The sequence below is a fragment of the Rhinopithecus bieti genome, unplaced genomic scaffold (assembly GCF_001698545.2).
Source record: "Rhinopithecus bieti isolate Rb0 unplaced genomic scaffold, ASM169854v2 scaffold_4553, whole genome shotgun sequence".
NCBI lineage: Eukaryota > Metazoa > Chordata > Mammalia > Primates > Cercopithecidae > Rhinopithecus > Rhinopithecus bieti.
The window spans coordinates 4,256,724-4,281,178 of record NW_016804694.1 but is presented as its reverse complement, the minus strand read 5'-3'; the positions used below and the strand labels follow the sequence as shown (position 1 = coordinate 4,281,178).

The 24,455-nt window shown below is 42.3% G+C and overlaps 1 protein-coding gene across 1 annotated transcript in view; it reads left to right on the top strand.

Moving 5' to 3' along the window:
- Positions 1 to 24,455, top strand: part of KIF6 (kinesin family member 6) — a 381,950-nt gene that overhangs the window by 328,612 nt on the left and 28,883 nt on the right. The window contains 1 exon segment of the mRNA XM_017870163.1: positions 9,796 to 9,846. Coding sequence (XP_017725652.1) covers positions 9,796 to 9,846 — 51 coding nt within the window.

Sequence of the window (24,455 nt, the reverse complement as noted above, 5' to 3'; positions counted from 1 at the left end):
GATGCCAACATAATCATAAGCCCTCAGCTCCCTGAGATGTTTAGTATTTAACAATTCATGCTGGTCGCTGAGCTGAAAATTTTCCTAATGCTTACCCACTTGCATCTCCATGTTTGTTTGAGCTTTTAACAAATGGGCTTACTTAATTCTCTGAATCTGTTTATGTAACAGTATCACATACAGAAATAGTGATATCAATAAGCTTCTTAGCTTAATTACACATATACAATAGCCAATTGCTTGAGCTTCAGACAGAACGTGCTAATCTTGTGTGATTATTTTGATTACTTGGGTAGCCCAAATGAATATCCCAGAGCAAAAGAAATTGGGTCTCCCAGACATGGTATAATTTGGTCATCTTTTTATAAATGAGAGCATTCCCCAAAATGTGATCACCATGTACTGTCATAATGATAAGAAAGGAGCTGTCTTGAAAAGCCCAGACTACTGTCTGGTGTTTTCCTCCCAAGCTGAAATGCTCATTAATTACCAGGCACATCCTCCTCCACAGGATGGGCCCAAGGTGATGGGGAGCTCTTGAGAAAATCCCCATGGGGGGAAATCAAGACAAGTTCCAGTGATGTTTTTCTAGAAAGTATTGATATCTTTTTAAATGAGCTGCTTTCCCCCTTTCTCTGCGACTTCATTGTGTTATCAACTGTGATGTTTAGCATACTAAATGGAAGAAGACTTGAATTCTGGAGAAATGAAGTGTCAGTTGGAATAAGGCAGCTTAAAAACATTTGCCTAGCATTTAGGCCACTCCTGGTCTCCCACTGTATGTTCCATGCTGGACCTTTCTCTCTGAGGAACCCAGGGGAGGACCTGTTGCCGTGACCTCAAGAAGGGAAGAAGGCTTCTCAGAGGTACCCAAGCCAGTGGAAATCCCTTACTGTCTTGGGCTCCCTCTGACCCTCTGTCTTCCACCTTCACTTCTTTGCAAGGCTGCTGGTGAATAACACAGCTCTGCCAAATAATCTGATGCTGAAACCCTCCTTATTTCCCCTATCCCTGTCACTGAGACTTAGATTATGAATATTTTCAGCGAGCACACATGGCAGATGACATCACATGTGTGGCAGGTGCCCAAGAGCAATTTCCAGTGTGCTATAGTAACATCACATTTCCCTATCAAGGAAGTGCAGTGGGTATTTAATTTTTATTTCTTTTTATAAATATATACAAATACAGCTTTTATATGAATCGTAAATCATGTGCCCTTATTAAAGTACATTTTCTCTTTTTTTTTATCTTGCCTGGCTTCATCCTCTCCTACCCAATTCATTCTCCACCCGACTTCCACCCTCAGTAACCTGTCATAGCATTATAGATATTCATTCACATAACCTCTGTGGTCACATGATCATATGTATACATATATATGCACAAGGGCATATATGCGTGCACAAACACACACACACACACAGTTATTTACATACATATAGGTAAAGCTCTTGCCACTGTTTGTTTCACCAAACACAGGATCATTTATACACCATTCTTTGATTCTTTTTTTCTTCTTCCTTGTCTTCTGTTGAATTGTTAAAATGTTGGCATTCCCTCCCCACAACACCCATCCCTTGCCTTTTTTTCTGATCTTCTATTGATTTGGCTGCTATTGTACATATTTTTATTCTTCTAGAGTTAAAAAGTAACTATAACAATGTCTGTAGTTGTTCCAAATATATCCTCCTCCCAATCACAGCCAGGGTTACAGCTCGCATTAACTCCCCGCTGAAGATCTCGTTACTTTATCTTCACTGTGTTATTATTGCCTAAAGGGTTAGTTTTCAGATACACACACACACACACACATACACACAGAGGGTTTTTAATGGTCAAATAATTAAATATTTTTACTTAAATATTTAATTTACATTTTTTGCTATTATTTCTTTTATCCCCACCTGTGTGTTTATTTTCTTCTTGCTGATCATAACAACTTTCACACTTACATAGTTTTTATTATATGTCAGGAACTCCTTAAGTACTTTACACATGTGACCTAATTCAGTTCTCACAGCACAAATGCTGTTATAATCCCCATTTTTTAGACGTCAAAACTGAGGCACACTGACATTCAGTCACTTGCAGGAGGTTACACAGTAGTGGCCCAGCTGGATGCAAACCCAAGGGGGTCGGCTCAAGAGTCCATGCACTCACCCTCCACCCTTGGTTGCCTCTCAGTTGAGTTCTTTTAGGGAGAGAGGGTCTGTGGGTGGTAAATGCTCTTTGTCCTCTTATGACTGATAATGTCTTTACTGAGCCCTCACCTATGAATGATAGTTTGGGTATGAATAAAATTCACGTTGACAGCTGTTTCCCTCCACTATCTCCTGGCACCTGCAGTTGTCACTGAGGGTGGGCGGTCATCTAAGTTGCTCCTTTGCAGGTCCCCTGGAAGCTGTTAATAGTAGTTCTGTTTCCCTGAAGTTCTGTAATTTTACTATGATGTGTCTGGAGGTGGATTTATTTTTATTTATCCTGCTCAATATTCAAACTGCACTTTCAACCCAAGGGCTTATATTTTTCTCGAATGCTGGAAAATCTCAACTGCTATCTCTTCAAATACTGCTTCTTTACAATTTGCCTCCATTCTCTTCTAGAATTCTAGGCAAATTAGGAAGCCTCTCAGTCTCTTCTCCATGACTTTTAACTGCTTTCCCCATTTTTATCTCTTGCTTTCTGTGCTGTGTTTGAGTGAGTTTTTCCAACTGTCTTCCAATTCACTAATTCACTTTTGAAATTTACCCTGTCTAGAGTTTATTCCCTTACTCTCTGTACTTTTTATTCATTTCAATGACTAGTTTTTATCTTAAAATTTCTGTTCTATCCACCTATTCTTGTATCATTTATACCTATTTGTCACATATTTCTTATTCCTTTTAAAGAAAATATATCTCTTCATTAATCTCGTTAAGTATCCTCAACATATTTTAAGGTCTTTGCCTTGGGCAGATAGACTAGCTCAATCATTATGGAGGGCAGCACTCAAATTAATTTCACAGATCTGCTGAGAACCAGCAGAGAAATTTTCTTACAGACTTATAAGACTACGTGCTTAGGGATGGTCATCACAGCACTGTTGGCGTTAGTGGGAGTGAGGTGCAATCCAGTTGTTCAACTATCAAAAAATGGAAGTAAAAGTTGGGGTGCATTATTTGGAATGGATGTAGCAGTCAGAAACTGAGAATTAGATGCGTATACAGCAAAACAGATGTCAAAAACAGTACTAATAAATAAGAAACAGAATGAGATCTATAGCACAATATTACTTTCACAGCTTAAAACTACACAGAAAACTTGAATACAAATTGTAAGAACACCTACAATAAGAACACATACATCAAACAAATTAGAATGGTTGCCTGTTGGAAGAAGAGGAGAATGAGAATAGGACATGAGGCATGAAGTATGAGGGTCAAAGTACACGTATACACACACACACACGCACACACACACATATATAAATGCTTATGTATACATACATCTATACATACAAACATATAGGAGAGGCATTGCCCAGGCTAATGCAGATGGCGTACCCTAAACTGAAGAGTAAAATTAACTCAAGCCTCTGTGGTTCTGCATCAACAAATGTCTTCATCTGCCTGCCCAGAAAATTACTTTCATCTGTAACTAATTCATGTTCCAACTATTGACTTGACTATCTTTTTTTAGCATTAGATTTATTCATATATTTTGGCATTTTGGTGGGCAGGCCCATTTTTAATGAAACACGTTTTATTTATTTCTCTTACTCTCTTTCTCTTTGTGTTCATCCCTCTCTGGCTGACAGATCCTCCAGGACCCCAATCCAAAATCAGCTCCAGTAAAGACAATTTGGAGTGCCTGCTCCATAACAGAACTGGAGATGAGCAGACCCTGTCTAGAGCCCATGAGCAGCTGGGCTTGGCAACTGGAGAGAGGCTGAGTTTGTACATTTCTTCCTCCTTTGGCTTGCATTGAGTTGGAAACCATAGCCCCAAGCAACATCTGGTGCACGTTTTTTTCAGTCCCCTTTCACTCACAGATTGGGTGATAGGGAGTCTCACTTCAACCCTCAGCTTCAAACAATGTGCCTGACTCTTACCCTGTTTTGCATGGCACCCTTTTAGTCACCTTCCTACTTTTACCAGTGCTTTGCATGCTCAAGGCCTCAGCTGCACTCGCCATTTTTGCATTTCCATCCTACTTCTGGTCTTCAGAAATATGTCTCATAATCAAATCCAGCAATGTCTTCCTGATAGTCTCTTTTCTATTTTATCCACCACTGCTATGGTGAGAAGAGGTATTTCCTGCCTCAATACATTTTCAAAGTATACCAACAAGTTTGGATAAAGCCTGATGAAATACATATTAGCAAGGGGGACATGAATATGTCTGATTTTAGGGTTTCAAAGAATTTACATCCTCCTGTTAGTTGGAAATCCGTGTAAGGATTACACAATTTATTCTAGGCCCATTATTTTTACAAATAGCCTTACACACAGCCTTTAGGGATCTAACCTTAGGTTATCATGATCCTCTGTGTTAGCACAAAAAAAAAAAAAAAAAAAAAAAAAAAAAACTGGCTTCTCACATCACAGCTGAAATTGACACTCTGAGTTCAGAGCCTCTAACTAGACCTTCCGTTTCGAAGAGGCCCCTCAGGCAGGAAACATATTCTACATATTCTCCCCACACCCCAGTTCTACTCTAGTAGTATAGTCAGAGAGACAAATAGCGTTTACCTGGGTCCAGAGCTCTTAGTAATTACCCAGGACCCCAGACTCCAGTATGAATACAACTCAGGCTTCCCCAGCCCTAGTCCTCCACTCAACCCTCCCTTGCCACTCCTGTCCCAAACCAGTATGTACTTGGCTTCTGCATTCTTGTCCCAGCAGTTCTGTCAGACTGGAGTGCCCTTCCCAAGTGCACCTTAACACCCTTGCTCTTTTCTGAGCCTACTCAATTCGCCTGTAGTGATTATGCCTTTCCCAATGTCTCCTTTCCTCCTCTAAATGTATCTCTACCGTTGATTTGACATTTAGCCACTTGACCTGTCATCTTAACCACGTAGTACCTTCCAATATGTCTGAAAGTGCCTGAATACCTAAAACTAGCGTGGTATATCCTACATGCTGGTGCATTATCCCTTGCTCCTCCGAAAGATCTTGAGATATAGTAAAGCAGATATTATTGCAGTTATAGTATTTTTCCATTTTTCAAATGATAACATTGAGGCTTAGAGATGTTAATTAGCCCATTCAACTAAGAAGCAGCAAAACTGAAATTTGAACTCAACTCTGTCTACCTCCAGATTTGTAATTATTTTCTCTTTCTTTTCTTTTTTTTTTTTTTTTTTTTNTTTTTTGAGACAGTCTCATTCTGTTGCCCAGGCTGGAGTGCAGTGGCGCGATCTTGGCTCACTGCAACCTCTGCCTCCCAGGTTCAAGTGATTCTCCTGCCTCAGCCTCCCAAGTAGCTGGGATTACAGGCACCCATCACCACACCCGACTAATTTTTGGATTTTTAGTACAGATGGAGTTTTGCCATGTTGACCAGACTGGTCCTAAACTCCTGACCTCAGGTGATCCACCCACCTTGGCCTCCCAAAGTGCTGGGATTACAGGCATGAACCACCATGCCCGGCCCAGATTTGTAATTATTTTCTAGAATAACTGAAATGGCAAAGAGGTTTTGCTTCATCTCAAGTCCAACTTCAAGTGATGGGCTGTAGCTGCCCAGAGTGCTGTGTGGGAGAGCCAAACTCAAGCTCAGCAGGAAAGCAAACCATCCCTGATGGAGGTGCAAGACCAGCCATTGGTCCAGCGTTTAAAAGAAAGAGCACACAGGCCACCTCTTTGCTGATCCCCGTACCGCACTGACTTTCCTAGGCCAGGATAGAGCCTTCTACGAGTGTGTATATTCCACAGCACTCAGAACATAGTGTGTAACCTATAGTAGACGAGAGATAAGTATTTATTGTTTGATAGCAGCATAAACATGTTGAATGAGGCACAGCATCCCAGAAATTGCAGGAGCAGCAGACAGCCACTCAGGGAGTCGTAAGCGAATAGCACTCCTCCGGGCCAGCCAAGCAGTGTTCACTTGGTGAACAATCTCAAAGTAGCATGCATGCAAAATAAAGTGTGAAGCTTATGAAAAATGGTTTTATTCAGAAGACTGAACATTGATGTAAAAAAATCAGTTTCACTTCTGCATGATGATAATACTTTCCCTAGAACTACTCAGTAACAGAAAAAAACCCATACACCACACAGAGCACCACCTCCACATACCCCGCTCGCGGTCATATTTAAGGTCACCCATCTCCTCTGGAGCTTTCCCATGGATTGCTGTAAGCTCTGCTCCCCGCTGCCATCCCCACTCCATCAATTAATGAATCAAAAGGGAGAGAAGGTGTTTCTGGCATGTACTGTGGTAAATTACTGGAGGAAAAGTTACTAATGACGGACACTCCTGCAGGCAGCGCATTCCTTCCCTCCCCTACCCTTTTGCTTTTCAGCCTCAATCTGGGCTCCCTACTTCCCTCCCAGACTGTCTCCAGCCTCAGGCTGGGAGTCCTCTGTTTCCATTTCATCTCTTTTCCATACCTCTGGATGGGGATGTGTCCAGGAACCCAGGCCAAAACCAGCAAATTTATCACCGTAGTAATGACAGCAAGCTGCATGCTGAGTGAATTCTGCAATCCCCCTCAACTCCTTCTTTTGCCAAAACCCAGGAAGCGGCAAGATCCAGCAGGTTACAGACTGTTATCTGCACATGAAGAATAGCTCTGTTAGAAATGCAATTAGGTATCAGCCATAAGGCTATTTTCGGAAGCTTGTTTGGTGGGGGCAGGGGAAACTTGCACATGCGGTGGGAGATGTTAGTCAATTCACCAACTCTGAGTTTCAAAATTGTGACGTACCAGGTTGAGTGCACCTACTCTGGTCGAGGCATGGGGTTGGGAGGCACAGACTTGAGGAAGCATGTGTCAGGAGGCCCATTGTCAGGGAGGCTTATTATTGGGGAGACTTATTATCAGGGAGGTAGTTTTCCAGGGAGCAGTGCAAACCAGTGTGTGCTCTAAAGGAGCAAGCCGCTGTCCAGGCTCATTAGGAAGGCAGTACCCAGGCATATGAGAAGCTCGTGGTATATGGCTGTGCCTCATACCCAGGAAACAGGCAGGGCACCAAAGCGTCACTGACTCTCCATACCGCAGGATTAAAAAGCTTTTGATGACTCACTGTAAATCAAGAGATGTTTCTAAATGGTGTGTTGCATTTGTCACAGCAATATCTCCTTTTATTTGGAGCATGCATGTGCTATCCTGTCTTACAATTTAATTCAGCAGTGTTTGATGCAGCCTAGAGTCTCAGTCCAGCAGCAGCCTTATGTCCCCAACGTCTTTACTCTGCTCATATGGACAATAAGGGTCAAATCGCACTGAGTGGGGAAAAGATCCATTTGGGGCTGTGGCTGGCTCAGGTGTCAAAGTCATTTTCCTGTTGGATCCAGGTTCACCAATACTCATCATTGGGTCAAGTTTCCTCTTCCGCAAATCCGCCTCAGCACACTCCTGAAGTTCCCACACTTCCCCCACATGGAATAAGGGTGCAATTATTGTTTAGGCCCAATGCCTGCCATGCTCTCTATGCATAATTTTCTCCAGTGGGGACACATGGAAACCAAGGCACAGACATGCAGGTGCCCCAGACCCTTACCCAAGACAATGATGTGCCTGGAGATAGTGGCCTCCGAGGTATCACCTAAGGACTGGTAATGTTTGGCCTCCACAGAGGGCAAGTCGAAGTAGAGAAATCAGTCAAAGCATCCTCAGATGTGTGAAGGGCCCTCACCGCCAGTGACAGAGGATCTTTTTCTGTGCTGATCCAGAGAACAGGCCAGGCACACAACTGAAGGTTATAGGGAAGCAAATGCAACTTCACATAATTCATTCCTTATATATATCTTAATGGAATTGCTCGAATACATACAAGTCTGAAGGGAAATGCTCATTTCCTTCTGTAGAAGGGATTCCTAAATTGGGTGCAAAGTTGAACGGAATGACCTCTGCCATCTCTCCCAATTGTAACATTCTAGGAGTGCCCTAGAACTCTCCGTAAGTGATAAAGTCTCTTGTGACTGCTTCCTCGTCTACTCATCTTTTGAATTCTCAATTCAGCTATAGCCTTGGAGGTATAGAATGTACTTACGTGAGGAAAGAAATATCTTAAGCAAGGAAGCAATGAATTTTCCAGGCTTTCTTGGAATCCCCAGTGGCCTGATCACATCCCCAAATGGGACATGCCATACAGACAGCACTGACATTTTAATAAGTGAGCTGAGTCCTTGGACATAAACAAACTCCGGGCTGCTGTTTCACCCATCCTTCATGCACGAAATCATGGAATTTTAGAGATGGAGGACGCCTGGAGGTCATTGCCTCCCAGATCCTTCCCAGGGCAGGAATTCTCACTCTAACAACCCAACAGATGGTCACCCAGCTTCTGCTTGAACACTTTCAGGAAGGGGCTCACTGCTTTGCCAGAAGATTTAATCCATTTTGAGACAACTTAATCCATTTTGAGATAGTCCTCATTGTGAGCTGTTTCTTCCTTCTATTAAGCCCCAAGTCTGCTTTCATTTGACTTGATTTCTGCCCTCAGGAGTAAGATAAAAATAAAGCTTTTTCTAATTCATATGACAATGTTCAGATATTCAAAGATAGCCATTATCTCAATTTCTCCTCTCCAAGTCTTGTCTTCACATCTAAATGTCTCAGGTCACCTTAAATATTTCTCGTATGGCATGGTTTCAGACCCCTCACCATTCCAGTCACCATCTTCTGAATATTTTCTATTTTGCAAATGTTCCTTTTGAAGAGTAACTCCCAGAACAAATACTAGGTGAGGTCTCCTCACTTGTAGAGCCGAGTGGAACTATCACCTCCCTGAAGGGAACTATCACTGTTCTCTGCTCACCATACCTTTATTAATGTAAACTAGAATTATATGAGTTTCACACCAAATGACCAACTATTAGGGTTATTGTCAGCTAAAACCACCATCTTTTTGTATTTGACACAGTTTCATATAGCTTAAAGAAAGATGTGGATTTTAAAGTAGGTCTAAAAATTATTAAAAGACCAAATTCTGCTTTTCCCTTTATTAATAATAGAAAAAACCGGCCGGGTGCGGTGGCTCAAGCCTGTAATCCCAGCACTTTGGGAGGCCGAGACGGGCGGATCACTAGGTCAGGAGATCGAGACCATCCTGGCTAACACGGTGAAACCCCGTCTCTACTAAAAAATACAAAAAACTAGCCGGGCGTGGTGGCAGGCGCCTGTAGTCCCAGCTACTCGGGAGGCTGAGGCGAGAGAATGGCGGAAACCCGGGAGGCGGAGCTTGCAGTGAGCTGAGATCCGGCCACTGCACTCCAGCCTGGGCGACAGAGCGAGACTCTGTCTCAAAAAGAAAAAAAAAAAAATAGAAAAAACCATTTAGGAGAATCGGGGCCTCAGCAAAAGTTATGGGTGACAGACTAAGATACTTGAATCCTAAGATGATTGAACTCAAGGGTGAAATGTGTGTTTGCACTGATGTGCCAGCACCTAGGCCTTTGCAACCTCTTCTTCCAACACAATCTAGGAACCATGGAAGGGCATTTCTTGAAAGCTATGCCTGCTTTTGTCTCCCTTACTCTACCTTTTTTTTTTTTTTTCTGTAGCTTGCCACATGCTTCTGAGGCAGTCTTCCTCCAGCCCACTGGAAACCCACTGGTAGTTTTCTTTTGTGTCTTTGGCAGGTCACCTGAAGGAAGAAATCACCCAGCGGCATATACAGCAAGTAGCCCTAGGTAGGTACAAAGTAGAATCTGCAGGAAGAGGATGAAGGTAATATAAACTGATCTGATTTTAGGAATCCAAACACAGCTAAAAGATAACCCATTTAAAACCCTCTCTGAAGTTAAAGATGGCAAGGGTTGCTATCCACTTAGCTTTCCTTGGATGGCCCCCCGCAACAGGATCTGTTTCCCCAGCCTGTGTTCTTGCACCTGGCCATCAGCACCTGGCACCCCACCCTTCCAACTGTTGCCTCATCCTCCCCTCCTTTCCCACCCCACATCCCCACCTAAATTCACCCACTGTGTCCCAGATCCTCAGGGTCCTATCTGAGCTTTTGAGAGCCACTACTAACTAATCCTAACAGAAATAGTTAATGATGAAAACAGCATTTGTTTACAGACCTGTGTCTATTGCTCAGCTTCATATGCAATCTCCTTTCATCCACAGCAGTGCAAAGAGGTAAGTGCATTTACCAGATGGGGGAGATGCCGTGCCTTCCCAAGGTCATGTAGCCAGTGAGTGTTGAAACAGGGATTGGAACACAACTCTGTTCCAAGTTTGGTTCTGTTAGCCCTCATGCTGTTTACTGCCCACTGCAGTGATCAACCCGCTTTAATGCATGAAGAATGCAAACACTAAACCAGTACGGTCATATTCTAAGAGGCCCTTGGCACCTTTTAAGCAGTGGACATCTGTAGAAAACACCCTTTTTTGATATGTGACCCAATGAAGTCAGCTGGGAGAAGAGTATAGCTTGCAGAGGACTGATGGAGTGGGTATCCTAGGTAGAACCACCTCATTTCCTCTCCAGCTAGCTGGGATCAACAATTTATGGAGAGCTTTGACTAAATAAGAAATTCATGTATTTCAGACCACAAAAGCTCCCCTTGAGTTGGCATGGACCCTCAATTACCTGTAATCGGAGAAATCCAGCACCCAGGGCCAATGGTGGAGAAATGGAGGAGAGCCTCTAAAGTCATGACGATGGCTCATTTGACTTTGGTAACTTGTATCATTAGGAAGGTTGGTTGTTTCATTTCAGTGGTAATAATGATGATATAGAATAAATACTGATTACATCAGGAACATAGAACAAGGGCACCTAAGCCACAGCGACTGGAGCTCTGAGCTTCCCACTGTTGGCCCTGGGACTGAGGGGTCAGGTACACTGCCCTCCCCACACCAGAGACTTGGGCACACACTTAGAATTGATATTCTGCAAAGTGTCTTCAACAAAGAGCCAGGCTGCCCCAGGGCCCTTCCCAGACTTGGGAAGGCAGAATGACCTCTGCTGGAAAACTGTACCAAGGTGACCTTATAGGCCTCTGTATCCTGCTTCATGCTCACCCTGGCAGGTCCCTGGGTATGGAGTCGTCCCCAAGGGCTGCCACCTGGCCGTGAAACATCTGCCCTCTTCTTCAGCCTTCACGTTACTGGTTAAATAGGAACAACAATGTAGGAAGTCCTAGCCAGAGCAATTAGGCCAGAGAAAGAAATAAAAGGCATCCAAACAGAAAAGAAGAAGTCAAGTTATCTCTCTTTGCTGATATGACTATATACCTAGGAAACCCTAAAGATTCTGCCAAAATACTCCAAGACCTGATAAACTACTTCAGCAAAGTCTCAGGATACAAAATGAATGTACAAAATCAGTAGCATTTCCATACACCAAAAACTTTCATGCTTACAATCAAGAATGCAATCCCATTTACAATAGCCATAAAAAACTAAAAATATCCAGGAATGCACCTAATGGTGAAGGTGAAAGATCTCTATGAGGAGACCTGTAAAACACTGCTGGAAGAAATCACAGACAACACAAACAAATGGAAAAGCATTCCATGCTCATGAATTGGAAGAATCAATATTGTTTAAATGTCCAAAACAATCTACAGATTCAGTGCTATTTCCATTTTACCAATTGTCATTTTACCAATTACCAATGTCATTTTCACAGAATTAGAAAAAAGCTATTCTAAAATTCGTATGGAACCATAGAAGAGCCTAAATAGCCAAGGCCATCCTAAGCAAATAGAACAAAGCTAGAGGTATCACATTACCCAATTTCAAACTAAACTACAAGGCTACAGTAACCAAAACAGTATGGTATTAGTACACAACCAGACATATAGACCAATGGAACAAAATAAAAACTCCCGAAATAAAGCTGCACACCTACAACCAACTGATCTCCAACAAAGTCAACAAAAATAAACAATGGGGAAAGAACACCCTATTCAATAAATAGTGCTGGGAAAACTGGCTAACTATTTGCAGAAGAATGAAACTAGACTCCTACCTCTAACCATATACAAAAATGAACTCAAGATGGATTAAAGACTTAAATGTAAGACTTCAATCTGTTAAAATTCTAGAAGAAAACCTAGGATATACTTTTCTAAACATTGGTCTAGGCAATAAATCTATGATGAAGACCCCAAAAGCAAATGCAACAAAATCAAACATAGACAAATGGAACTTAATTAAACTAAAGAACTTCTGCACAGCAAAAGAAACTCTCAAAAGAGTAAATAGAGAACCTACAGAATGGGAGAAAATATTTGCAAACTGTGCATCCAATGAAGGATTAATACCCAGAATCTATAAGGAACTTAAATGAATGAATAAGAAAAAAAAAAAACTATTAAAAAGTGGGCAAAGACAGGAACAGACACTTCTCAAAAGAAGACTTACAAGTGGCCAAGAAACATACAAAACAATGTTCAACATCACTAATCATCAGAAAGATGCAAATCAAAATCGCAATGAGATAGCATCTCACACCAGTCAGAATGGTTACTGCTAAAAAAGTCAAAAAATAACAGTGTTGGCAAGGTTGCAGAGACAAGGGTATATTTATACACTGCTGGTGGGAATGCAAATTATTTCACCTCCTCTGGGAAGCAGTTTGGAGATTTCTCAAAGCTCTAAAAATAGAACTGCCATTCAACCCAGCAATCCCATTACTGGCTATATACCAAAAGAAAAATAAATTCTTCTACCAAAAGACACATGCACTGAAACATATGTTCATTGCAGCACTATTCACAATAGCAAAGACATGGAATCAATCTAGGTGCCCATCAATGGTGGATTGGATAAAGCAAATGTGGTACACATCATGGAATACTACACAGCCATAAAAAAGAACAAAATCACTCCTTTGCAGCAACATGAATACAGCTGCAAGTCATTACCCTGAATGAATTAACTCAGGAACAGAAAACCAAATATCGCATGTTCTCACTTGTAAGTGGGTGCTAAATCTTGAGTTCACACAGACATAAAGATGGAAACAACAAACATCAGAGACTCCAAAAGGAGGGAGGGAGGGAGGGAAGAGGGCAAGGACTGACAAACTTCCTATTAGTTACAATGTTCACTACCACGGTGACGAGATCAATACAAGCCCAAACCTCAGCATCATGCAATGTACCCTTGTAATAAACCTGCACATGTACCCCTCTATCTAAAATTTAAAATGGAAATTTAAAAATAAAGAAACAATGATGTGAAAAATACCACTCAACTCTAGGGGCAATTTTCATCTTCGGTCTGGGAAGCCATATCCATGGCTTTGTGGGCAAGAGATCTTCCATCCTTTCTGCTGCCCAGTCCCCTCCCCTCCCAGGGATGGTCCTTGCAGCTGGAGCAGACACTCCCTGGGCCTTTGGAAAACTGCTGTATGTTTTCAATCACAGGCTTGTGCCTTAATTCCTCTGCTCATCTCTCTGGGAGTCTTCTGAATTACAGCAGGTGTCAGGTTCAGCAGCGCCTAGCTTTGCCTGAAGTAATCAGCAAACTTCAAACGGAAAGCACTTTGGCTGGAAGTCTAATTAAGAGTATTTGAAATACCTATTTATTTTAAAAGCATACTATCCCAATTAGAGAAGAAGTGTTAACATCTCCCAGCTGCCATTCTGAGATTAAATACCATGTTGCCATCCAAACTCCTTAGGAGGTTGTCTGATGGAGATTTGGAACTGCCAGAGCTTGTGTGTCCCAAGTGGCCACATCTCAGATGGGAAGTCTCCTCACTGAGAGAAACCTCTCAAGACAGATTGTTTATAGAACCTTAACCCTCACCCTTCAGCCTAGCAGTTGGGCTGAAGGCTAGGACAGAGGGCTCCTGTAAGAGTAAAGAAGTGACTCAGTGGTACACCCCCTTTCATTTCTGTCTTTTTTGTGTATCTTGTACTACTGTCACCCTTTTCATTCTGTTCCTTTTGTCTGCTTCTTTTCACTTTCTCTCACTTTCCATTCTCAGCATCTCCTCTGCTACTGTTTCTTTCTTTTGCCTACATGTTCCATGATTTCATGAAAGTGTGGGTGTGATTGGTTTGGGTTTGTTGTGGGGAAGGGTGATGAGCAAGTTGGATCAAGAGAGTTTTTCTTATATGTTTTGCATAAGAATATGTCTCTGGATGTGTAAGTAGATGTGTGCCCAGGGAAATTTCTATAAAGGCAATTCCATATCCCCAAGGAACAAAGACGTAGTGGTGATGTGAGAGGCACCATTTGGAAGAAATCATCCATGGATGATGATAAGCCATTCCCAGTGGTGTGCTGAGCTGGCTCAGTCCATAAAAGCATAAATTGTTAATACTCCAGGAATTTGGGGAGCCATTTTTAAACAAAGATGTGATTAAAATTAAATTAGATAAGTTTATGATTAAATAAGTTATATTAAGAAAGGTAACAAGTACTCAAAATTCACCACTTCCTAATTTACTACACTGTGTTATTATCTGTGCTTTTGAAGTGATCTGTATCCATGTATCTGTGTGGTGGGAACACTGTGTGATGGTGCGCTGCTGTGCCTCTCTTCCCAAATCCACATTTAGTGACATCACCCTGGTGGCTTAAAATCAGCCATGCTGGAAATATTTACACCAAGGATATTGGCAAGTATTATAAATGGGACTTTTTTTTTTTCCCAGAGAGTGGCTGTTAAACATTTGCCACCACACCAATGGCATATGGATGGCCCTTTCAAGGCTGTGTGTGTGTGCACGCATGCGTGACTGTGCATGTGCTTTTATGAGGATTTGTACTCTTTCTTGGCTGAAAATCAAGACTATGGTTCTTTCTTCATCTATGACTCACCCAAGATACATCAGGAAGCATAAACATCTACCGAATCCTGGTCCTTTTAAAACTTAGTGAACAGGAGAGCTAATGAAGACAAAAAGGAGGCTGAAGAAGTATTGGGCCCTGTGAGCTCCCTAGATGTGACGGTCAGAGCTGGGGGTGTCTTTTAAGACAAATTTCAACCATTTCTAAGAACATCATCAGGTCTCAGAGGAGGGCTGACTCCCACACACTGTTTCAGGAAACAATAGAACAATGTTATTTTTAAATTAGGCATCATTTGGAAATGATACTAACTTAACTAGATTCAGCTAGCTGAGCTGAGAGTGCTTTGCTGAATTCAGTTGTGTGTGTTTTTACCACTTTACTGTACTATCAACCCCAAATGATTTAGTATTGTTGATAATGCAGATGAGACTAATCAGCAAATGTTTCTTGAGTACTTTACCATGTGCCAGGCATGTTACTGAGTTCTCTACATGGGTTTCCTCTTTAATGCTCACATCCCCATGACGTGGATGTTACTGTTATCCTCACTTTACAGTTAAGGCCCAAAGGGGTTAAGAAAACCTGCCTAACTTTGCTCAGCTATGGATGCAAGGCCAGCAGCCTGGGTCCAGAGCAGTGCTCCAACCATCACACTGCACTGCCCTTAGCACTTTGCCAGGCATCATGGAATCCACAGAGGGCTGTATCCAGTGCCTGTCCTCAAAGAGTCTCCAATCTAACCAGGATGAGTTGGCATATGCATAAAAAGACAACTCCTTTCTTTTAAGTATCAGATTCAGTGACCTAAATTTTTCCATTCACTGTCCTCTTTCCACTGTAGTCACAAAACTAATTCAACCTTGACCTCCTCCATGAAGCCTTCCCTGACCCCTTCTCCCCAAGTCTGCTTTTGCCTCCACCTCATGGGTCTCCGTTAAGGCACCAACCCTATTTTGTAATTATTTATTTCCATATATATTCTCCATGCTAAAATGTGAGCTCCAGGAAAGGTGGGTGCAGTCAAATTCATCTTCGCATCCCTAGCAGCCAGCACAAGCAATAAATAGGCCAAGTCAATGGCCAAATGAGTGCTTCACCAGGTGACTTCCAGAGTCACACATTTCTGCAAAAGCACAATGAGACATTTGAGCATAAAATAAAATAAAATAAGTCCATTTAAAAGAAGTAGAAGGCATAAGTGCTTTTGGACTCCACAGCTGAGCAAATTACAACACACAGGCAATAAATTTGGCTCTCTCTTGTCTAGCTGCTAAGCAAAAAAAGAGGCACCCAGAGTTACATAGTTTTCATTTTCTGACAGCAGGAAGCATACTAACTAATTTGTCTGCAGAAAATAGAATTTCTTCCTGGAACTAAATACAAGCCAGAATTTATCGTGTGGATCCTTGTATAAAGGACACTGAGTGACACAGTGAACGATGTCTTCAACTACAGTTTTACAAAAGATACCGAAATGTTATTCAACCAGATGATTCTTCTATCGACCCTCTATAAAAGCTAGAAGCCTGACATTAAAGCATACCTCACTGAAAGCGTTTATGTGAGCGGCCAAGATAATAGGATCCAGGTACTCGGCTTTCTGATGGCCACACAGAGCATGACTAAAACTGGAAGAATCCAGCCCCAGGAACGTGGGCTGTGGCCTCTCTCTCAAATATCTCTTCTGAGCAATATTTGATCAGGGCTGGATCTTGTTCGGTTCAGTCAAAACCCTTAACAGGTGCCTGCGGTTAAAATTTAAAAGATACATCACACTACCAAACAGCATGTGAAACATGTCAGGTGAGAGGGACAGGCCATGAGAACTTTTCATTCTTACCAGGAGGAGTGGCCCTGGGGAGTTGTCACCAAGATCACAGGCCTGGGCTGAGTCTTGAGGAATGGGCAGGATTCTGAACCACAGAGAAGAGTGGGAAATAGTTTGGGTTAGTTGGGGTGTGTGTATATGTGTGTCTGTTGTGTATGTATGTGTGTGGTGTATATATGTGTCATGTGATGTGTGTGCTATGTGGTATGGATATGTGTTATGTGTATGTGTTATATGTGGTATGTGTGCAATGTGGGGTGTCGTTGTATGCTATGTATATGTGGCATGGTGGTGCTGTGCTGCTATCGTGGTCGCTGTTGTGTTGGATTTGGATATGTTGTATGTGTGTTTTGTGTTTGCATGTGTGGTGTGTATGTGTGTGGTTTGTGTGTTTGTGTGTGTGTGGTGTGTCTGTGGTATGGATATGTTGTATGTGTTATATGTGTGTGTGGTTTGTGTGTTTGTGTGTGGGGTGGGGGTTTCTCTACATTTACGCTTCTCTGCTTACCCTTGACCCAACTTCTGTGAAAACAGAGCTTACTGGAACATCCCATTTCCTCGACTGCAGGCATGTTTCATATACTGTTGTAGAAGATAGTTATACTGATAGTATTAATTTAAAAAAGAAAATACCCACAAACTTAAGATCAACAAGTTCCAAAGGATGGCTGAGATTCCCCCACGAATACCACCTCTTGGGCACTACCCCTCTTCCCACCTCCCTCCTCCCTTTTCTCACTGCCCCAGGAACAAAGATCTCCTTGAACAAAAGCAGCCCCCAAGAACAAGCCAATCGACTGTAATGCCACCTGGGGCCCTGAGATTGCCACTGGCTGGTGTTTCACTACCTGACCTGGGAAATCAGGCAGAGGCAGCTCTGAGTCCCCTGCAAGGGCTTTATGGGTTAGAGAGAGGCTCTGAAGCTGCTGGCTCCCTGTTTTACTGCGTCATCTGAGAGGGCTCTTTTCCCGCAACCGGCATTCCTGCAGTGACCTCTTGTGGCATCCCTGTTGTTTTTCAAAGACAGGCCTCGGCTGTTGATGCCACCTTCTTCCATTTGATGTAAAATTGGTGAACACTTAGTTTTGAAATGCTTTTTGGAGTTCTGCACCTAGCGACAACAAATTTCAGAGAAAGCAAAAGGCCAGACTGCCAACCATTTATTCCCCAGACTTCACTGAGCACCTGGCATGGTCCAGTGTGTGAAACTGGGAACCCAAGGTTGTGGAGAGGAACCACGGATTGAGACAGAACTGAAACAGGGATGGGGCCAGGGGGATGGGGGGTGGGATGAGGGGGATGGGGAGATGGGGGAGATGGAGGGGATGGGCAGTGGGGAGGGCAGGCACAGTGGCTCATGCCTGTAATCTCAGCACTTTGGGAGGCCAAGGCAGGAGAATCACTTGAGGCCAGGAGTTGGAGACCAGCCTGGGCAGCATAGAGAGACCTGATCTCTACAAAAGATGTAAAAACTAGCCAGGTACAATGGCACACACCTGTAGTCCCAGCTACTTGGGAGGCTGAGGTAGGAAGATTCCTTGAAGTCGAGACTGCTGTGAGCAATGATCATGTCACTGCACTACAGCCTAGGAGACAGCGCAAATTTAAAAAAAAAAAAAGAAAAGAAAAACCGAAGGGGCCTTCCCAGCATCCTCTAGCCCCGTGATCTGCAAAATATACTCTGTGCAACCTACATGTTCTCTACAGCCCCTTCAGAACCACGAGGCAAGGGTGAGGACAGCCACTGTGCAAACAGCGCAGCTTTGGGATTCACCCACTCAAATTCAACCAAAACAACTTCAGATCTTTTTTTTTTTTTTTTCCATTAAGCTTATATTTGAAAAAAGAGTTCTGCAGCTTTTAATACAGCTTCTTTCTTCCGATATCACAGCTCTGTTTAAAACATTTCCAAAGTCAGATAGTCCAAATGTCCCCTCCCCAGAGCTATCTCAGCTCCCTCTGGGCTCACACAGAACTCTGCATATCCCTCTGTGATGCAGCTCGTCACACTAGACGGTGATGATTAGTCTGTGGCTCCCCCACTGGACAGAGCGTCTTTCTTTCCCCAACACCAAGCACAGTGACCGTCACACAGTTGGTCCTCCGTTAAGTGCTTATTGAATGAATGAGTGAGACTTAGGACTCACATTTTGGCCTTAAAGATAAGCCAGGCAGCTGAGGGGCTCTGTGCTTAGGTTTCCACGTCTGTAAAATGATGTGGTTGGACCAGATGATAGCCCAGTACCGGGCACAGCTCCCGAGGCTTAGCTGGCATTCACTGACTGCTTGTTGAATGAACAAATGAATCCCTAGCACTCCACAGCCCTCAAGCGGCACAGTATTACCTCTGTGAATGCAGGCTTCCTTCAGACATCCAGGAAACACTCGCAACCTTGGTGTGGAGACGTGGGAGGGCTTGGATGGATTACAGATGTTTTCATTGTTGACTCCTTGAAATAAGGAGAAATAAATAAATAAAATAAATAAAATTGTTGACTCCTTGAAATATGGCAGGATATAAAGGATGCAGCTGCCCCCTAAGGCTGAGATGACATCTCAGTTGGTTCCAAAAGAATTCAGGTAACTCTGTAAAACCAACAATGTCTCACCACTTAATTCTAATCCACAGTTGCTTGTGAATATAGGGCCAGCTTCAGTGACATGAGGTCCTTAGCCAAATTTCCATGCTCAAGGGAAAGGCTGGGAGTGAGGAGGAGCCCCCTCACCGTTTCCCTGCCAGTTCCCAACTGCCAAGGGTTCAGACCCATTGAGTGGTTTAAGGCTCCGGCACCAACCATTCTGGAGAGCAGAGGAAGACTGTATGTCAGCCCTGGTGTCAGCCTGTAATAGCAACTGTGGTTTAGCAAAAAGAGCATTCACTCTGTGTAGTACTCAGGGTTGTCCAGATAAGCAAAACCAATAGGAAATATATTGATGCATGGAGAGAGATTTATTATAAGGAATTGGCTCACTCAGCATGGAGGCTGAGAAACCTACGATTTGCCATCTGCACGCTGCAGGCCCAGGAAAGTCTAGCTGTAGTTCTAGTGTAGTTCTAGTCCAAACCTGCAGGCCTGGGAACCAGGGCAGCCAAAAATTTAAGTCCCAGTCTGAGTGCAAAGGCCTGAGTGCCAGAGTGCCAATGTCCAAGGGCAGGAGATCAATGTCCCAGCTGAAGCAGAGAGAGCAAATTTGCCATTCATTACTCAACCACTTTTGGTATTTTTGTTTGCTTGTCTTAATATTATTTCTAAATGAAAAGCCATAATTATATATATTTGGGGGGTATATTGTGATGTTTTGATATATGTATACAATGTGGAATGTTTAAATCAAGCTAATTAACATATTCATTGCCACACTTACCCAGACTTTTTTTGTGGTGAGACATTTGAAATTTACTCCCAGCAATTTTGAAACGTCCATTATTACTCATTGTGGTCACCCTGCTGTGCAATAGATCTCAAAAACATTCCTCCTGTCTAATTGAAACTTTGTACCCTTTAACCAACATCTCCCTCTCCTGACCTCCCACCCCTGGTGACCACCATTCTAGGCTCTATTTCTATGAGTTCAACTATTTCAGATTCTCCCATAAGTGAGATCATGCAGTATTTGTCTTTCTGTGCCTGGCTTATTTAACTTAGCATAATGTCCTCCAGTTTCATTCACGTTGTTGGAAATGACAGAATTTCCTTCTCATTTAAGGGTTAATAGTATTCCATTGTGTATATATATCACATTTTATTTATCCATTCATCCATTGATGAATTGATTCAGTGTCTTGGCTATTGTGAACAATGCTACAGTGAACCTGGAAATGCAGCTATCTCTTCAACATACTGATTTTAGTTCCTTCAGATATATACCCAGAACCAAGGTTGCTGGATCACATGGTGGTTCTATTTTAGTATTTTGAACAACCTCCATACTGTTTTCTATGACAGCTGTACTAATTTACATTTCCACCAATGGTGTACAAGGGTTCCCTTTTCTCCATATCCTCACCAGCACTTATCTTTCATCTTTCTTATAGCCATTTTAACAGGTGTGAGGTGATATCTTATTGTGATTTTAATTTGCGTTTCCCTAATGATTAGGGATGTTGAGCATTTTCTCATGAACCTGTTGGCCATTTGTTTGTCTTCATTAGAGAAATATCCATTCAGGTCCTTTGCCCATTTTTTTAATTGGGTTATTTGTTTTCTTGCTGTTGAGTTGTTTGAGTCCATTGTATATTTTGAATATAAACCCTTTATCAGATGTATGGTTTGCAAATATTTTTATCCACTCCGAGTTATCTCTTTAGTCTGTTGATTGTTTCCTTTGCTATGCAAAAGCTTTTTAGTCTGATATAATCCAATTTGTCCATGTTTGTTTTGTGGTCTATGCTTTCAGGGTCATAACCAAAAAATCATTGCCTAGACCAGTGTTGTTGAACTTTTCCCCTTATGTTTTTTTCTGGTAGTTTTACAGTTTCAGATCTTATATTTAAGTCTTTCATCTATTTTGAGGTAATTTTTCTATATGGTTTGAGATAGGGATCCAATTTTATTCTTGAGCATGTGGATATCCAGATTTACCAACACCTTTTATTGAAGAGACTGTTGTTTCCCCATTGTATGATCTTAGCACCTTGGTCAAAAATCAACTGGCCATAAATATGTAGGTTTATTTCTGGGCTTTCTCTCCTGTTGCGTTGGTCAATGTGTCTGTTTATCACAGTGCCCTGCTGTTTTGATTACTATAGCTTGGTAGTATATTTTAAAAACAAAGAGTGTAATGCCTCCAGCTCTGTTACTTTTGCTCAAGATTACTTTGACTATTGAAGGTCTATTGTGGTTCCAGATGAATGTTAGGATTTTTTTTCTATTTCTGTAAAAAATAACATTGGAGTTTTCATAAGGATTGCATTGAATCTGTGTGTTGCTTTGGGTACTATGAATATTTTAACAATATTAATTCTTCAAATCCATGAATACAGTACATCTTTCCATTTATCAGTGGGTTTTGTTCCATTTCTTTCATCAGTGTTTTGTAGTTTTCAATTATACCTCCTTAGTTACATTTACACCCAATTTTTGTTTGTTTGTTTGTTTGTTCTTTGCGGTTTTTTGTTGTTGCTATCATTAATGGATTTTTTTTTTTAATTTCTCTTTTGGATAGTTTGTTGTTAGTATATAGAAATGCTACTGGCTTTTATATGCTGATTTGGTATCCTGCAACTTTACTGAACTCACTTATCAACCAAAAGTTTTTTGGTTGAGTCTTTAGGGTTTTCTATATATAAATTCAAGTCATCAACAAACAGAGACAATTTCAGACTCCTTGCCACAGAGCTGACCATGGCTGTGGGCCATCAGCACCATTGAAGCCCTCCAAAAGACATAGTTACTACCCTGCTCTAGCCATATTTACTCACAGACACCACTGATCACTCTTTCTTGCAAAAAAAACACAATCACATCCAAGAAGGGGCTGTCTATTCCTTCAAGCACTGATCCCAGATGATCTTGTTACCAGTTGTCAGAGCCATTTTTTTTCATCATGCAAATGTGCAGAAATCATAGGTGCTGCTTTGAGCAAATTAGGCATTTGACCAAACATATAGAAGACAAAATTCTAGCCTCTGCATCTCATCTGCTAGACTAGAATGTATTATGGCTGGCCCCTCCATCTGTCCTCTTTTTCCTTTACACATGATGAAAATCGCCATCTGTGCTTGGCAAATCTTGGACCCAGAAAGGCCTCGGTGTTTCCTAGGAACAGTTCTGTTGCATGTGTAATGGAGTTGGGTAAGTCTTTCCCATCTCCCCAGAGAAGGTGATGATTAGTTTGGGAAAGACCAACCAACAGGAAACCAAGGTTGGCTGTGCTGAAATACAAATGATGGGTGCTAAATAACCAATAGAAAGCGTCAAGTGGTATTTTGAAAATCCTGATATCTATTTGAGAAATCATGAGGGAGCTGTTGTAAAGAGCCAGGAGCCTGCCCAGGAGAAAGGGTAGTGAATTGTGGAGGATGCTTTTACCAATTCTGTAATGTTCTATTTAAAATTAAAAAATGAAACTGCAGAAAACTATTTAGATATTTCAAAATATAGTCAGTACATGGGTGTTATTTATATCATTCTCTGAACTTTTTGTGTTTGCAAGCGTTTATAATAATTCCCAGAACTCTATGAAGGATTAGATTCCAAGGCTTCATAGATCAAATAAAATTACTTTTTTAGTGGAATCCTTGTGATAGAAATCGTAGTAAAAAGTGAACCCCAATTCAATTCTGATTAATCTTGATTCTCCTCACTACCATTTATGTAAGGATCGTTTTACTTAAAGGTGAAAACAGAAAATTTACCACTTATTTTCTTCTTCAGGAGCATCCTGATTTTTGGTAGGGACTTAATAGCTGTCGGTGGTGTGCCTGACATGAGTGATACAGGGAAGTGCCCTGAAGGTTAGTTATTTGTTGTTCTCTCACCGTCTCTTTCCATCTTCATAGGAGAGAAAGTTCTTCCTCTGCCCCTGGATGGAAATTGATCAACCCCATAACTGAATTGGTCATTCATTATTAATTACAAACCAAAAAGAGTGGCCATTTTATATTGTAATTGCAATCTTAATAATTCCAATTTCACCAAGAGATAAGACTTCTCTCCCTTACCCCAACTCAGGCCAGCTGTCAGGAGGAGAGGGAAATAGTCATCAGCTTCTGTCTTTCTAACTCCATCCCTTCCTCAGCCTGCTAAGGCTCAATTTCCTCAAGAAGGGATTAGAGGAAAGAAGAAAGGGAGGAAGGACTGTTGGTAAAATCTCACTTGAATGGTTCTGCTGTAATGTGGCCTTGGACTCTCTGGGCCTGGTAGATATTCAAAGCAGACTCTTCCTAATTTGGGGTGCTTTCATGGGTCTCTGGAGGTCCTTCACCAGCAGGTCCCTTAACTTAAGGGAATGTGCCTTACTGGACAGTTCCTTACCCAATTTGAACCTATATGGGTCAGAGTCCTAACAGGAAGCAGATGTCAGCACTCAGATGAGACGCTGTGAAGATAATTGGATAAAGACCTACCTACAGAGGCATAAGCAGAGTGTAGGGAAACTGCAAGGGAGAGCACCCCAGAGGTAGTCACTGCGGCAAAGCAGGAAGCATTGCTGTCCCTAGGCCTGGACAAGACAGGGAGAAGTCACTGGAATTTAAAAACCGTCAGGGCTGTGCAGAAAGGCCCTCGCCATCTGATACTGTGACCTTCAGTCAAGTCATGTGTCCAGCTTGTGACCCCGCAGAGATGTCTCCCGTGAAGAAACAGCTTGGCCACTCTCTCCTCCTACCCTCCAGTTGCTTGCTGCTGTTCCCCACTTGGGGAGCCCAGACAGAGGGTGTAAGGAAGGTAAAAGAGGGTGGAGAAGCCAATGGGCTAGGAATAGGCCCAGCATACCACCCCCAGATTGCCCGCCTCCAAGTTTCCTTCTCCTGCGTTCCCATTGCCCCTCTGGTGGCCCCGTGAGAAAGAATGTAAGTGTCAAGTGTTGCAGTAGAGGAGCTCAGAGGCGGGCTGGAGCCAGCTCCCACTGGCTCACAAGGGCTGATTGTGTGTGTTTTTCCCCAACTCCAGATTCAGGAACAACATGTTGGTAGACTGAACAGGAGTATTTGCGCCCCCAAAATTGGCAAACACTGAAAATCAGGGCTTTTTTCTTCCAGAGAGCTGGTTG